The sequence below is a fragment of the Dufourea novaeangliae genome, unplaced genomic scaffold (assembly GCF_001272555.1).
Source record: "Dufourea novaeangliae isolate 0120121106 unplaced genomic scaffold, ASM127255v1 scaffold59, whole genome shotgun sequence".
Taxonomy (NCBI): domain Eukaryota; kingdom Metazoa; phylum Arthropoda; class Insecta; order Hymenoptera; family Halictidae; genus Dufourea; species Dufourea novaeangliae.
In genome coordinates, this window is record NW_015373933.1 from 4693 (window position 1) to 20648 (window position 15956).

At 33.3% G+C, this 15956-nt stretch overlaps 1 protein-coding gene across 1 annotated transcript in view; it reads left to right on the forward strand.

Annotated features, from left to right (window-relative positions):
- The first annotated feature begins 1126 nt into the window (after positions 1 to 1126).
- The window catches only part of LOC107195150 (lachesin-like), a 63894-nt gene continuing 49064 nt past the window's right edge, over positions 1127 to 15956 (forward strand). Inside the window, exons 1-2 of the mRNA XM_015584937.1 lie at positions 1127 to 1147; positions 1944 to 2232. Coding sequence (XP_015440423.1) covers positions 1127 to 1147; positions 1944 to 2232 — 310 coding nt within the window. The remainder of the gene's footprint in view (positions 1148 to 1943; positions 2233 to 15956) is intronic.

The window sequence follows — 15956 nt, forward strand, 5'->3', positions numbered from 1 at the left end:
TTTTCGATGTGAGCAACCCATGTCATTTAAACGATTCCTGACAATCCTGACCGTACGGTCAGGAAACCTTTCGAGCCCACTGCTGATTTATTTCTCTCGAACGTAATCGTCCCGTATTTTTTACAATATGACGTAATTATCTATCATCTCGCGTAGTTGTTGCACGAGGGCGGTCACGTCTGTTGCGATTAGATACACTTCCTGTTTCGTTATATTTTCTTTTTAAATTACTGGCTGTACTTTGACTGCATTCTATGATTTGTGAAACTTTTCGTCGGCTATTTCCATCCTTCAAAAGCTCGATTGTTCTTACCTTTATATCATTGGAATACACTTTGTGTGGTGGCATATTAAACTTTTCACTTGCTTGTCTACTGAATAAATTTGTACGAGTAACTAACTGACTCAGTAGAGGCGAACTTTTATTTGCATTTCTGTAGTCTCCTCTTGTATTTATACTTGTGAACTATGCTTCACATATTTAAGAACGTACGTATTCTAGCTATGACCGGAAACTTTTTTCCATGTAACATTCCATTTCTTATCGTGTTTCTTTTTCATAATAAATGGAAGTTTGTGTTATATAATTGTTATTTACTTCTTATTGACCTCCCTTCAATTTCCCATTACTTCAATCTTTATGTGATAGTATTTTATAGTTCTAAAATAAGAATATTCTCCGGGAATTTCGTATTAATGCGTGTGATCGGAAACTTTTTGCTCGGGGTTCTTTCCTTTAAATACAAAGAATTACAATAAAAATCTTCACACAATAGAAATCGTACTTCCAGACAAATAAAAACTGTCTTAAACAAGATTTGTCACGTATTTCCGACCAAGACCATATCAGATTTCATAAATTTTGCCTAACAAGAAAACTTCGGTTTATAAGAGACCTCCACAGAAGTACATATCAGTCAATTTTTTTCCTACTTTTTGATTCTTTCTAGTGAAAACTTTCCTTGACACTTTCCTTGACCGTTACAAAATTTTGCGTTAACTTAATCTCGCAGTATAATTTAAATAAAGACTGACAGCCTGTATTGACTAAACGTATCTATTTTCGACGATTTATGTCTTAAAAACCGAAAAAAAACGTGTCCGCTAACGTACGGCCTTTTTCACTATGGCAGTCAACGTGTTAAAGGTTAGTCAAGGAGTCTTCGCCTATTTTCCTATCTTGAAAGTTATAATAGATGTAAAAAAAATCGTACCAACGAAAATGTAATGGCTTTTTATGCTCTATAAAACTACGCAATGGTATGGTTACAAATTGGTTTATTTGTTTAATTTTATCACACCATTCTATAGAGCAAAAGGAGCCACTACATTTTTGTTGTAAACAATTTTGTATATTTAGAACAGGAAAAGACACATTAACTTTTAAGGAATGTTTTCACTCTGAAGAACTAAACTAAGTGAAAAAGGAAAATTTGAAGGACCCTTACAAACCAGCAAAGTTTTAAAAAAATTAAAATCTTCGAGTTACCGGTATTATCTTGTACCTTCATTTTTCGTAACATTTCTAATCAAGTACTAATTGTTTGCCCTCGGTCTAACGGTTGAGTCATCCGCAGTTACAAGAAAAAGGGAAATATTTCGGAACCTATGATCCAACGATCTGTTTGCCTTCTCGCGATACGTAAAATACAATACATTCAAAGGTCGATCGCTGGTATACTAAAATCTCCTATTGCAGCAAGCAAAGCAAAGCATTCCGAGTCAAGATCGCGTTTAAATTTTCGGGCAGAACGAACAATTCCCCCAGGAAGTATATCAAACGCGAAGAAAAGCTTCTCCCCCAATTAAAGCGGCCCACGGATACGCTGGGGAATCATTAAGGTTATCTGAGAGCGGCTACATGGAAATTTCTGTTTGCGGTAACGAGGGTCCCCCTCGTTGGCAACAAGCAAGGCCACGGAAATGACAATGGATGTTTCCAGGTTGGCTGGCTACGTGCCTCGGACCAGACCATTCTCTCGGTCAACACGAGGACGGTGACGCATAATGCACGTATCGCGGTCTCGTACGAGACCGGCGGAAGTTCCGGGTCCGGCGCCGTGTCCGGTAACGCCTTTGGGGTGACAGGAAGTAGCCAAGCCACGGAGGAAGTCGCCAACGGCACGTGGCGGCTCCACATTCGTCAGTTAAAGGAATCGGATAGGGATTGTTACATGTGCCAGATTAACACCAGCCCGATGATCTCCCAGCTCGGATGTTTGGACATTCTCGGTAAGGATAATGCAGTTTTCACGTACTTCTCTTAAGGGGTCTTGCCACTGTGAGGCCCTGAAAAATTGGCATTTTTGGGGAATTTTCTTCAGTTAACGAAATGTTTGACAGAAATGAAGTATTGTCTATTTAGTAATACACTTACGGAGAGTGTAAACATTTTTTTTAAACCTTTAATAGTTTTTTTATTTGTATATCGCACTGAACTGAGCGCCCGAGAAAAAATTGTGTAATGCTGGCGTAGGTGATTCCGGGAGAACGAAGCATCAGAATCAAAAAAAGTCAAACTGATTTTTGATCAGTATGAGCGTCGTTATCGCAGGAACCAAAATTATTTTGATCACTGAACATAAACAAAATAGCGGAGGTTTAAATCTCAAATTTCGAAATTCGGTGAATCTTTCTAGTCATTTTGCATTGTAAAAGTCATGAAATTGTTGATTAGTTGATTATGAAACAGATTCCTGTTGGGATACCCTGTGTAGTAGTAAGTTCAGGTATCTTCTGCAGGTAGAGACGCTCCCCAAGTATGAGAAAGCATCATCGCGTGTTCGGCAATCGTCGGAAGTTGCTGTAGGGACAAATTGTGCCAAATGTGATAAAGGTGTCGTGTTTCCGCTAAATCTAATACAATGATTTTTGCATAAAAAAAAGTGTTCAGATAAAGAAAAATAATATTATTGTCATAGAAATGATTTTCTTATTAAAATGACAATATGGACACATTTATTAGGTCCAATTTAATTCGAAGAATAGTAGTGCAGTAGTTTATTGAACAATGCATGAATTTCATTTCTTTTTTAAACTTTCAAGTCATCAAAACATAATAATATGTCCACTAAATTTTATCAAAAAAACCTTTAATTTCTGGACTAATAACATTCACAGTCTTGTACATATATTTCACGAAATATAAATAACGAATAATATAATTCACGAATATATTGTTTATATTACCAACACTGATCACCATTTCGAAAAATATTTAAATTGTTAAAAATATTTTATTGGCTAAGAGTAGGTAAACTTAAGAAATCGAACCGCAGAAACTACTAATTTTGTCAGAATAGAATGGTCAGTTTGATCAAAGTTTGTACGCATTGATTGTAATAAAACTCTCACCCGAGTCTTGATTGATACTATGATTAGATTAAACTCATAATATGGTTTCAAGCACCGATATACATAATAGAAAAAGCATTTTGATTTTGAGAATAGTATTATTAAATCATAAATTGCATTTCGTATAATTTTTAATTGATTCACGGGCACACGGAAATTATTTTTCCATATCGCATGAATTCCAGATTTATATTCACTTTTTCCAGAAAATATATTTACATTTACAAATTTGCCGAATTACGAGTACCATAAAACGCACGATGCGTTACATTAATTCTCATAATTCAACAACAACGATGGTATCAATTCAAAAAATTTGTATTCGCGTTTTAAATTATAACGATATAAACCATTCCTCAATTTCTCACGGCACATAAATGCGTAGCAATAGAATCGGTCAGCTTTTAAATCGTACAAATTACACACACACATATATATATATATATTGTAGCACGAATGAAATATAACTGCAATTAGCGAGATTTGTAATGAATGTTACTCCACGGAGTCGCAGCAGGTTAATATGGTAATCGGACACTTCATCTTTCCATTCGAGTATGAACGTAATTTGAATCGCGACGACATGGAATCGTCACGGGCCATGCACAAAGGAATCTCGGTAACAAGTTTCCATTCCTGGTCATTAAAGTCCCTTCCTGTTTGTGTATTTCCGAGAGCGTTTGAATCAATGGGAACCTAGTTTTGCCTATTACCTGTTGTTATTTCCAGAATTATTTGAACTTTGTACTCGAACCTCTAATTTTCTCCATTCAAAACTAGCTAAAGTGAATCATCCAACACCAATATTAAAACTCTCAATGTTTCGTTCCAATGCTTAACCGTGAAAAACGAAATTTGATTGATTGTAAAGTACTTTTGTCATCAGAATTAGAAATGATAATATTTTTTGTAATTTTTGAAATAATATATATATATATATATTTGTGTGTATAATCAATAGGCGATGTAGAATTATAATTTCGTATACTTTTAATAAATTGATCAAAATACTAATGACAACAATTCATATCAATTATAAAAACCCTAATGTTCATCACGCAATCAAAATAATTGAAAAAGTTCTATGTAAATTCCAATAACATCAGAGACAGCAATAACAAGTATTTCACATCAACTTAATAACTTCTGCCCGTGTTAATGTTTATAAGCATACAACAATTAGTAATATTTAGTAATGCTTGTTTACCACAATTACTTGATATAAATTGAAAAACAGGTGACACTAACAAAGGAATTTCGGTATTCCGAAAATTCGCATTTTTTTAAACTTTGTAGGTTTGTAAGGAACTTCAATAGAAGTATCAGACAACACCTTATTTTTGCGACTTTTTTGTTCTTATGGGTGAAAACACTCCGTAAATGTTAGTATATGTTTTCCTATTTTTCTGTACATCTTGAAAACTATAATAGGTATTCAAAAATTGTTGCAATGAAACTTTAAAACCATTTTATGCTCTATAAAGTCATGCTATGAAATTGTTAAAAACTTGCTGTTTGATGAAATAAATAAACCAATTTTCAACAATTTAATTGTACAGTTTTATAGAGCATAAAATGCCATTACATTTTCTATACAACAACTTTCTTATATCTGCTACAGTTTTGATGATATACAGGGAAATAAAGCACACATTAACATTTAAAGGATGTTTTCACCCTAACGAATCCAACAGTAACGAAAAAAAAAATTGCTTGATACTACTTGTAAGAAAAATGTATACAATATGTGGCTCATTGCCACTCGTAAATCTTCGAGTTCCATGCGATTTGATTAATATTCATCTCGAGACGATCAATAACTCCCCGTAAACCTGAAAATATTCATAAACGATCAATCGTAAACAACAATTTCACGATGTGCATTCGCAAACATAATGCCACGATTCATATGAAATCCGTCCGCCGACCGCCTGAAATTACGGATAAACCGATAAAATTAAAAGTCACCGCGCAATAAACGCGGGAAACCGTCACAGATACGACGGGGAATTTCTCTTGTTCCCCGTATTAAGTGCACGCTCATTATACGTATAATAGTTTACGATGGGGTTTTTCTTGTTCGTTTGCGCGATACCGTGAACACACACACACACACCTGTATTTTTCTATCATTCGGGCTTGAACAAACCGTGATATTTCTTCGCCTAGGAAATGAAGCCTGGGAAACGCTAGACAAATATTGCTTTTTTCAATATTGCGAAGAGGAGCTCATCAAAACCGCTGTACGGATCAACAATCGAAAGAGCCAAAATCGGATTTTTAACTCGAACGATCGTCTGGGAAGGGACAGGTGGCAGCGATTTTATGTCGGAGTAATTTAATAAAGCAATCAGTGCTGGGATACACGTTCCTCTCTCTCTCTCTCTCGTTCTCTCTCTCTCTCTCTCTCTCTCTCTCTCTCTCTCTCTCTCTCTCTCTCTCTCTCTCTATTTTTTATTCCTGTGCATTAGAGTCATTATAGGCTTTCCTCCCTCTTTTTGCCACATTGTTCCACGGGATCGGGAAATTCTGGCTTCTTTATTATCCGGATGGTGGAGAAATATTTCTCTTAGTACAGAGAGCATGCTGCTTGTCGCAGTGCTTCGCGGGATGTCCGAAAAGAAAGGAAAACCGGAGTCATTGGGGCCTAGCCAACAAATTCATCCATCTATTTGTCTATCTATGCTCCGGCAATTCCAGTTTGGCTGTCCAACGGCGCAAATTGTATGTATTTTCAATTTAGTTGGCTGACGAATCGTTTTTCCAAGAAATTCAAATCGTAGGATGGAGTGATTTTTATGAATTTTTCTTCTGTGTATGTGTAATAAATCCGGAAGTTCATGGGAATTCATGATTTCGGATATTAATACATGATAATTCAAATGGAGCTGAATTTGGAATTCTGTTTTAGAGATTTTATTCTGTTGATAATAATATATAAACAGTATGAAACTGCATTAACACTAGAACTACCGAACAAATAAAAATGACTGGTCAGTAAGTTCTTATAACGATGATTCGAATTTTATAACAATATATTTTCTCAGATCTTTCACAACTTTTTTTTTCATCGATTATTTAACGTCGCATCAACCACTTGTGTGGGTTATTTCTAGACTGCAGATTTTTATGAAAATACAGATTTTTATGGTCTCACTTACTGAGTTGAAATTGTATCAGAGATTTTTCTCATTTCTTGTTAGGTCCAAAGTAAACTAAAATTTCTACCCACCTTTCCGAAAATTTTTACTACGTTGTGTTTTGCATATCTACATTTACGATAAATGCATAAAATCCGCACTCCAGTTATTAACGACTCAAAGTCCAAGGTTTACATTTTATTGTACGTTACGACATGGAAGTGAAGAGTTCAATCAATTCATAAATGTGTAAATTTTAAAGTTTTTCATATTTATCTACCGATAGAAATAGAAATATGTCTATCGTCCGTAGTCCTAGTGTTAAAACCATTATGTCATTGTATTTTCCATGTTAAACAAACATTATAAATGCATGAACGTCCACAGTTAGTAATGAAGAATGAAGATATTTGGCTACTATGTAGATTCCGCTTGCTTTTATTGTATGTAATTAAGACTAGGAATATTTATGCAAGTATTGATTTTTGTACGTTAATTTATTGAAACCGGAATCTAATAGAATTTTATTTACTCTATTGAAGGTTCTATCAAGCTACAAGTAATATAGAAGTCTCACCAAGGTTTATGAAACATTTTTAAATAATCAGTTTTAGACAACTGTGAATGCTACAAATGCATACAATCTGCAGTCCACTCGTCCCCCTTATGGAAGAACCATGAATATGAAAATTTTCATTTTTTGAGTAAATGTGTGTATTGAATACCTTCTTTTATTCCTAACTTTATGTCAAACAGACAAATGTGTATGTTGCATAACAACGGTAATTAGGTATATTCTAGGAATCATTTCTTCCTACCGTTGTTATACCGGAATCATAGATGTGATTGATGAGTCTAAACGGAAACCTAACGAGGAGGGGATAATCAAACATTATTATATAGTTATCCTTAAATCTAATATTCAAAAACCAATGTCTGCAAGAAAATTTCAAAACGTCTGATCTCCAAAATTGTCTCATTATATTTTACATTCAACTGTGAATTTTCAGAATTCACTGAATTGAACATTCATACTTCTAGCATAAGGGGAATGAACTCTATAATTTGCTTGGTTATACCTATAAGAAACAAATTTCTTTCTTTTATATGAGAGATAATTGGTTAAAGTATTCACGAAATTGTAAAATTTAATTAGTAAATTTGTAGACATTGTAATCTAATATGTGAAAAGACATATGATTGATTTTGTGGGAAATCTTCAAAATATTACGTTAATTTTTAGACTTATTTCTTATGTCAATTTTTTTAAAATTTATTCTTTTAATATAATGTAGTAAATGTATAAATCTCGGATATGTTTATAACGCGGTAGCATAGCACCGGTTGACTGAATGTTCGTCAATGCGAAAAATAAATTCGGTTGCTTGTTAAATATCTTATAGTCTTATAGAATAATTTGCAAACAACATAAAAAATTTACACAAACGATTAAATTATTAATCCATGAATTCAAGCACATTATAATGTTTAAATATTTATAGTATTAATAAATTACCTATTCTTTAAAGAGGTCCATATTCTCGTTATTAAGCATCAAAAGAAATAATTTTTTTATTGATATATAAGCAACACGATTGTATTTATAAATTGACTTATGTAGGCACTGTTTAAATATCATGACTGTTTTCAAAGGTAATCATTTGTAAAAATACATTGTACCTTTTTTATTAAAAATATACGGTTATAGTGAAGGAGAATCTTTAAGAAGTAAATGTAATGAAAGACTATTATAATTTGGCCAAACATAATTTTCAAAATAAAATGAAAACAACAATAATATAATATATGTGTAAGAATAAGGGAGCCTTTAAATAAATTGGTTAAATGTCAACAAATTAATTATACAATTATACATGAATATAGTAACATTTTTACTATAAAAGAATTTAATTTTAATCCTATTGTTTTACCATCAATACCATCATTTGTATCATGTGCGTGACAATTCACCTGTAGTATGTAAACATTAATGAAAAACTCCCATTTGATTAACGTTAATATGTATTTACTCATTAGACTATAATGAATAGCGAATACAACACACCCTTCAGTAATTGAAACAATAGCTAAGTACTGAAATATATTTATTATACTTTTCATTTCAACAGTTTTAATTAATGCATAGACAGATTTATCATGTTTAAGAAAAAACGAAACTTTATAGTCTGTGAATAATGTAAAATAATCAACAGGAACATGTACCTTATGAATGTATATTAAAACGACAAAATATGTGGGTGTAATGGATATTACTCGAGCATGGACGTTTGTGCATATTCATAATTTCAGATACTAGCATCTAAAAATTAATATGGGACAGAGTTTTGAATTCTACACTGGAGACTCTACCACGTTAATGATAATATACAAGTAGTATTAAACTGTATTAAATTCTTCATTTTATAGTATTTTCCAAGTTAAGGGACGCTATAAATGCGTAAACATCCGCAGTCTATTTAGATATTACGGTAGCAATTTGACATTGATCAGATTTTCTGAAATATTTTGATTATTCGGGTCGCATGAATTTCGTAGCGTTTAAGGTGTCGTAATATGTACTTACGATTAGATTAATTTATTCGAGTTGAAGCAGTTAATTCTAAGTAGATTTCCACCTGGTAACAAGTACCACACTCATTTTGCATTGAACACTAATGTCTAAATAGAATTTGCTAGTTAACCACACAGTTTATTGCCGTTATTAAATTAAATCTCGGTCAGGAATGTCTGAGAAATTAATTACGCACAGCATAATGAAGCGACATGGTTTCTCATTTCAAATCTTTCGCAGCTATAGTATACATATGTATACATATGTAGGTAGGTACTATCCAGAATATCATAGAATGGAACCAAATGTACCGATGTGTTGAGAAAATTCACGGAATGGAGAATTCATTCGTCACCGAGCTCATACGTCATCAGACATATATCTTTTATGTTAAAATTGTCAATTTTAGATAATTATAGAAATACTGACGCTGATTCATATTTCAAGTGACATTTTATTTATAACACAATCGCTTGTATATTTCTTTTAATTCCCTTTTTAATATGAACGTTAAAATTACTTCTGATGTATACTTTATTTTGAATAATTAAGGAGACTTTTATGGCAACCGTACTGTCATCTCTCAAATAAGCATCAGGTATCAGGGAAGTTTCACGCATTTCATGTACCTATCCTGATACGAGAGGAATATGCGAAGGTACTACTATTTATATCCGGACATAAAGACGATTCAATAGCTGACAAGTGAATTTCGGTGTCCCGAAGATCCTGACTATTTTTAACTTTACAGGTTTGTTGGGGACATTCATAGAAGTATCAGGCCATTTTATTATTTTTGTTATTCTTTGGTTCTTCAAGGCGAAAACACCCCTACAAGTTAATGTGTGTTTTCTTATTTTCTGGTATGACTTGAAAAAGTTAGTTATATTAAAAAATTGTTAACGATGGAAATTTAATAATCTTTTATGCTGTATAAACCTGTGCAATGAAATTGTTAAAGAATTTTGATTTACTTATTCAAACAACAACCTTTGAATGTAAAGCTGCAAAGTTTCTACAAGAATCAGAATTGTTGGTTCACCGAAGTTCCCTTGTCAGTTACGAATTGAATCTGAAGAAATATGTATATTTACCAATTCATAGAATGTGATAATTAAAAAAAATGTTATTACTAAATCGTATCTGTACGCAAGTACGATTTTCATAAACAATTTGACGAACATCCAAGTGAGAAAAACAATATATTCGTTGCACCACCCAAGTGATTTATTAAGGCAAAGATATGGAAAAAAGGACAGAACTTATTACAACTTCCTGAATGCCATAACTGTATAAAATTTCGAAAAGACAAATACATATGGCTCATTTGCTGCAACAATGACACTACTTAAAATTCCCTTTTTTGGGTTATTAATATAAAGAGAACGGTTGTTTTCTGTACTTTTTATCAGTTGAATCCTGTCAGCGAGTTTCCAAAACTCACCACGTCAGAACAGTCACTTTAATATGATGTTCATTCAAAATTATAGCGACCAAAACATTCAAACTCATTTTCCCTAAAATCATGATTTTTTTTATTAATAAGCGATATATTAACTGGGAAAGAATTTAATTTCTTTTCTATTTTTTCATGTTCATATATTTTAGTGATTAACCAATGCTTATTCATGCTGAGAACACATTGAACTGTTAAAGGCTGCAATTCTTATGGACTATGGTTACCCACATATGTGAATCATCCGTTAATTTGTATCCATTTTTTTTTCCAAATTACATAGCTTCGAATTTTTCCGCACCGTTACAGTCAATACTTTTTATGAAGCTATATTATACTTTTTATGAACTAACGAGCAACGGAGCGTAGATCTTTCCCTTTTTTCACCATTAGTCCCCTTTTCTTTTCTCACCGCGACTTAATATCGAGGGGCGTGCTTGGGAAGGGTAATTATTATGTTCTCGACGACCTGAACATTAGCAATTTCTTGCTCGGTTCCTATCTACCTGACCCTAAATCGCTTCTAATTATACCGACTAAACATTAAAGACCAGCTCATCACGATGTCTCATGGCACGAGGTTCACAAAGTGAACTTTTGTACGCCTTGGCCTAACGAAATTCTACACCAATTACAATCTGCCGCATAATTTTTCTCTTTCGTACTTTATCGTGTTCTAGGACGAAGTACTCTTTGTCCACTGTTGGTAACACAATTTAGGAGAACATTTTATATGGAATTTCTCTTAATTACTGACATAACCAATGAGTGAGAGTATCTATGCACCAAAACCAAATAAAAAACGTGATAGCGTTTTCATATTCGTAATAAACACTTAACGTTATTACCTGTTTTCTGTTGGTAAAATAGTGTCGTAACTATTAGTTATTATGAAACACCATTTTCATTGCTTGAAGACTGCGGATTATACATACATACATATATACTTATTCATGCTACTCTGAAGAATTCGTTAATGAAACAAAATGTCTCTTCGGAATTGTTTCTCGAAAGTATTCTATGAAAATCAAAATTTACATAAATATCTTTAGTTTAAATAAATTTGAACAGAAGTATAAACTGTTGGTAGATTACTGACCTTTATGCGAAGTGACGTTTCATAAAGTAATTCATAATAATAGGAGTAAAAGGCAGTAGTTTCTTTTATCTCTTACAAATTTTATTAGGTTAAAAGTAAGACTTATTAGGTAAATTAGGTAAAATAACTACGATTTAAAATTCTTTATTAACACGATGGATTTTATTAAATTTTACAGAGTCCTATATGCTATAATTACATAAAATCCACAGTTTAGTAGTCAGTAATCGACAGAGAAATTGTATAAGCATACATATATCAGACTAGTTTTGAAATAAAATTTTCATCCAAAAACGAAGCTTCCTGTTAAAAAGTTTGCTACGACATTCATATATTACAATAACGAAACCCTCAACATTTTTATTTCCTTTCTCGACTTATATTCCAAAAGTTATGTTCTTTTCAATTTACAGAGAATTATTTTTACTTAACTATATTAATTATTTTATTATATTTCAAATAATTATTTTTGCAAGTTTAATTTCTACTATTGCAGGTAGTCCTATTATTTATCACAAATAAATATTAGGTTGTTGCACATGAAATAGGCGATTTAGTGATAGGTATACGACGTATTTAACGTTATTTTTATGAATTAAAATTATTAACATAGCTCCTTCCTTTATTGCAAAATTACACAGTGTAGTGTTACTCATTTCAAGGTGCTTTCTAACATACTAATAAAATCACTTATGTTAAACACTACAGTTAATTAATATAGAGAATTAACTTTTGCTAAATTCTGCCATTTCCTCCACCTGCATTAAAGGACGGATATTTAACTGAAATTTCTAAATAAACTATATAAAGATGCATATATAATTTGTGCTAAAAAATATTATTTACATAGTGATGACAAAATTCGGCGAATAGATGGTAGCTAAAATTGTGTTTGAAAAGTTATCTTCAAATCCAGTATAATAACACCGTTCACCAAAATTTAAACATTCTAAAATGATGGGGTGAAACTCGTTTCATTGATTTGATTTTGAATTACTGAATACAATAATAATCTCACTGTTGACCCTATACGTAAAGATTATTTCTTTAATTGTTTTTGTAAATATAGAGCTATAAAAAACGTGTAGTTCCTACTTTTTAACGCAAATATATTTTTCAACTTTTATATTGTATTTATATTCACTATTATTTATTATTATTACTACGTAAATAATTTAAGAAATATGTCAAACTGAATAGTGCTACCTTATTAATAAAAACTTATTAATAAAACTGAATAGTGTTAACTTATGCATAAAAAGCTATTACATACTTTGTGAAGTGTAGGGGAAAAACTAAAACCAGAATCGTGTTCAGCAACCTTTAATTAACACAAAAAGCCAAGTTTAATTCCATCATTTCGGGGCTCGGTGAAGTAAATATGTAATGCAGAAACTGCGGACTTTAGTGCAAAATAATTAGAGAAATGAGAAGAGCAAATGTAGGAACTTCTTTCTTTTCTCAAGTATCATATTCGCTTCCAAATAAACCGAAAAACTTATTGGATCTGATGAAAGTTTTGTCCTTTATTGTGTTTTACAAACACCAATAGGCTATAAATGTATAAAATCCGCAGTCTAGTAATGAATATACAATGAATGTAACTAGGGGTGGCTTGGAACTTGGAACCTAATTTTTACATTCTCAAAACTCGAATCCGAAACATTATAAAATTTCGAAACTCTCGAAACCTAAAGTACTGATTTTGTCTTGTAAGACAAATATTTTGTTTCAAGAACTAAAGTCTCAACAAATTGTTTGAAAAAATCTTCATTAACTATAATTACACAGAACACAAGTAAAAACATAAAAATATATTCACTTATCCTTTTCTTAGCAGTAACACTCGATAGTTTAGTAATTCCTACTTTTTGCTACCACTAAGCAATACTATAATACGTAATTGAAAACTAAGATGTGAAAAAGCTGTGTCAAGCTCTCACGAATCACATGCTCTCGACCTGCACTTCTTCATACAATCACGATCGATCCCGAATTTGCTTATACAGTGGAGTCCGGTTATTGCAACACCGCTTATAACAGCAGACCGTATATTGCATCCGACTTGTTTTCTAAATTCGGTTCCCATACACATTATTTTATATATACTTTCAGTCTGCTTATAACAACATTCGTTCACAGCGACGTAGTTTTTCTGTCCCTTGAATGTCGCTATAAACGGACTCCACTGTATTTGATATCATTAAAAGCAAGAACCGATCACCAAGCAGTTCACGACGCACCTCGCACCGAATATTCGGAATACAAATGAATCGAACATTCTCAGGGCACGATGAGAACGATTCTTTATTCATCGATTTTACATTTTTTCTTAACTAGGTTTCGAGAATTTCGAATCATAAAAGAAGTACAAAGTTTTAAATTCTCGAAACTTTTTTGGATTTCGAGAGGTTTCGAGGTTTCGACATTCCAAGAAACCCATCCCTAAATATAACACTTGTATTTCAATTAAGCACGTATATAGTTCGTGTATATTTAATCTTACTTTGTCTAAAACGATTCATACTAGTCCAATATAGTATTAAGTGGCCATCCTCTTGCACGCTCACTTGCGATTCCGTTTGAAAGCGTTTCATTTTCTACAATAAATGCTCGCCCACTCACTTATCCCTCTCAAACCCGGTGCTGCCACGCACTTGTTTCCCCACGTTAAACGGATAGAAATCTAAACGGTGGGGCACTCGAGGAAAAAACAACCCTCGTCGCCTGTGAAAAAGTAGTAGCATACTCCTCGTGTTTCGTATAGGGCCGTACAGGAGATCTACGAAACAAATTTGACGATGTTTATTGACTGTGTTATGGTACAAGATCGTAGTACAAGTAGGGGCCGTTTTTGTGGTGTCCTTTCACAAGATGGAAGGGACTACGAATTCATTATAAATATCTTTTGGGTTAAATGTGGATTTAGAATGAAATTTCAAGTTACAGATTTTTTATTACAATCAAAGGCTTGTTATATTATACAGGGTGTCCCATTACCAGGAAGTGAGGTTGTTTTTAATTAAAGGATGCAAGGGGGCTAACCGTTTGGAGTACAACAATTTTTGGCACGATGTCCTTAGGGGAGTGGGCACCCACTCCCCTTTTTTTTAAAGTGGAACGGACTTTCACTTCTTTTTCTTTGGATTACTCTTATCAAATATTACAACATTTGTTTCAAAACATTTTTTGATACTCTGCATACTTAAAAAGTTATAGCACATCGAAGGAAGACATGAAGACAAGGATACAAACCGCATGTAAATCTATCACACCAACAGTGTTGTCAAATATTCCGAGTAATAAGGTAAAAAGAAAAAAATAAACGTTCGGAAAGTACAGTACACTCACGTTAAAGTAGTGCATGTTATAATAGCGGCAGGAACGCCCCAGCTCACACGCATTACTCATACACGTGCCGTTGTCCCGTTATATGTATTTATCGGTCGCCATCTGTAACCAAAGTTCTGATGCAATTGGTGGCGCGCCGAAGTACCATGAGATCCTGCGTACCCATTGGCTCACGTTAAAGTAGCGTTTTCAGAAAAAAACCCTCCTCGTGAGGCCCGCACTGCTACTTTAATGTGAGTCTACTGTAATGGGCACCATTTTTATTGGTATTACCTATATTTTAATATCATTCGTTACTTTCCCAAGTTTCTCCCGAGGACAGTATTCTTTGCCATAACTCTTTAATTATGCGGAATGTCAAAAAATGTTTCAAACAAATGTAATATTTGATAACGGCTATCCAAATAAAAAACGAAGAGCCCGTTCCACTTTAACACTAATCGTACCGACCGCCGGTCAAATGACCGGTTTTAAATACGGTACAAATAGGTATACATATAAAAGTCTCGGTACGGTTAGTGTTAAAAACGGGGTGGGTGGCCCCCGCCCCCAACAGACACCCACCCCAAATTTTTTGCACTTCAAATGGTTAACCCCTTCACATCGTTTAATTTTAAAAAACCTCACTTCGATGTCTGTAGTAGCTTTGGAGAAAATAGCTTGTAACCCTTTACGTGGGACAGCCTACACTAATAGGCTTATACATATGTATGTATGTATATTACACAGATATTACAAACCAATTTAAAAGCAAGAAAAATCTTTATCCTTATCAAATTTTTGCCTTTTGGCGGTAATCTGTTGGCTGAAGAATGTGAAAAGGAAAGGAGAGGGAGAGGGAGCGTTTCGTCCTGGGCCTGCTAGTGGACTCGTCAGTAAGGCTTTCTAGCAGACCCTGCCTTAGACGCGGGGATATACGATGGTCGGTTAAGGACGTATATATACGAACGAGGAAGGCTTCAGGTAGTTGCGGGAAACGTGTCA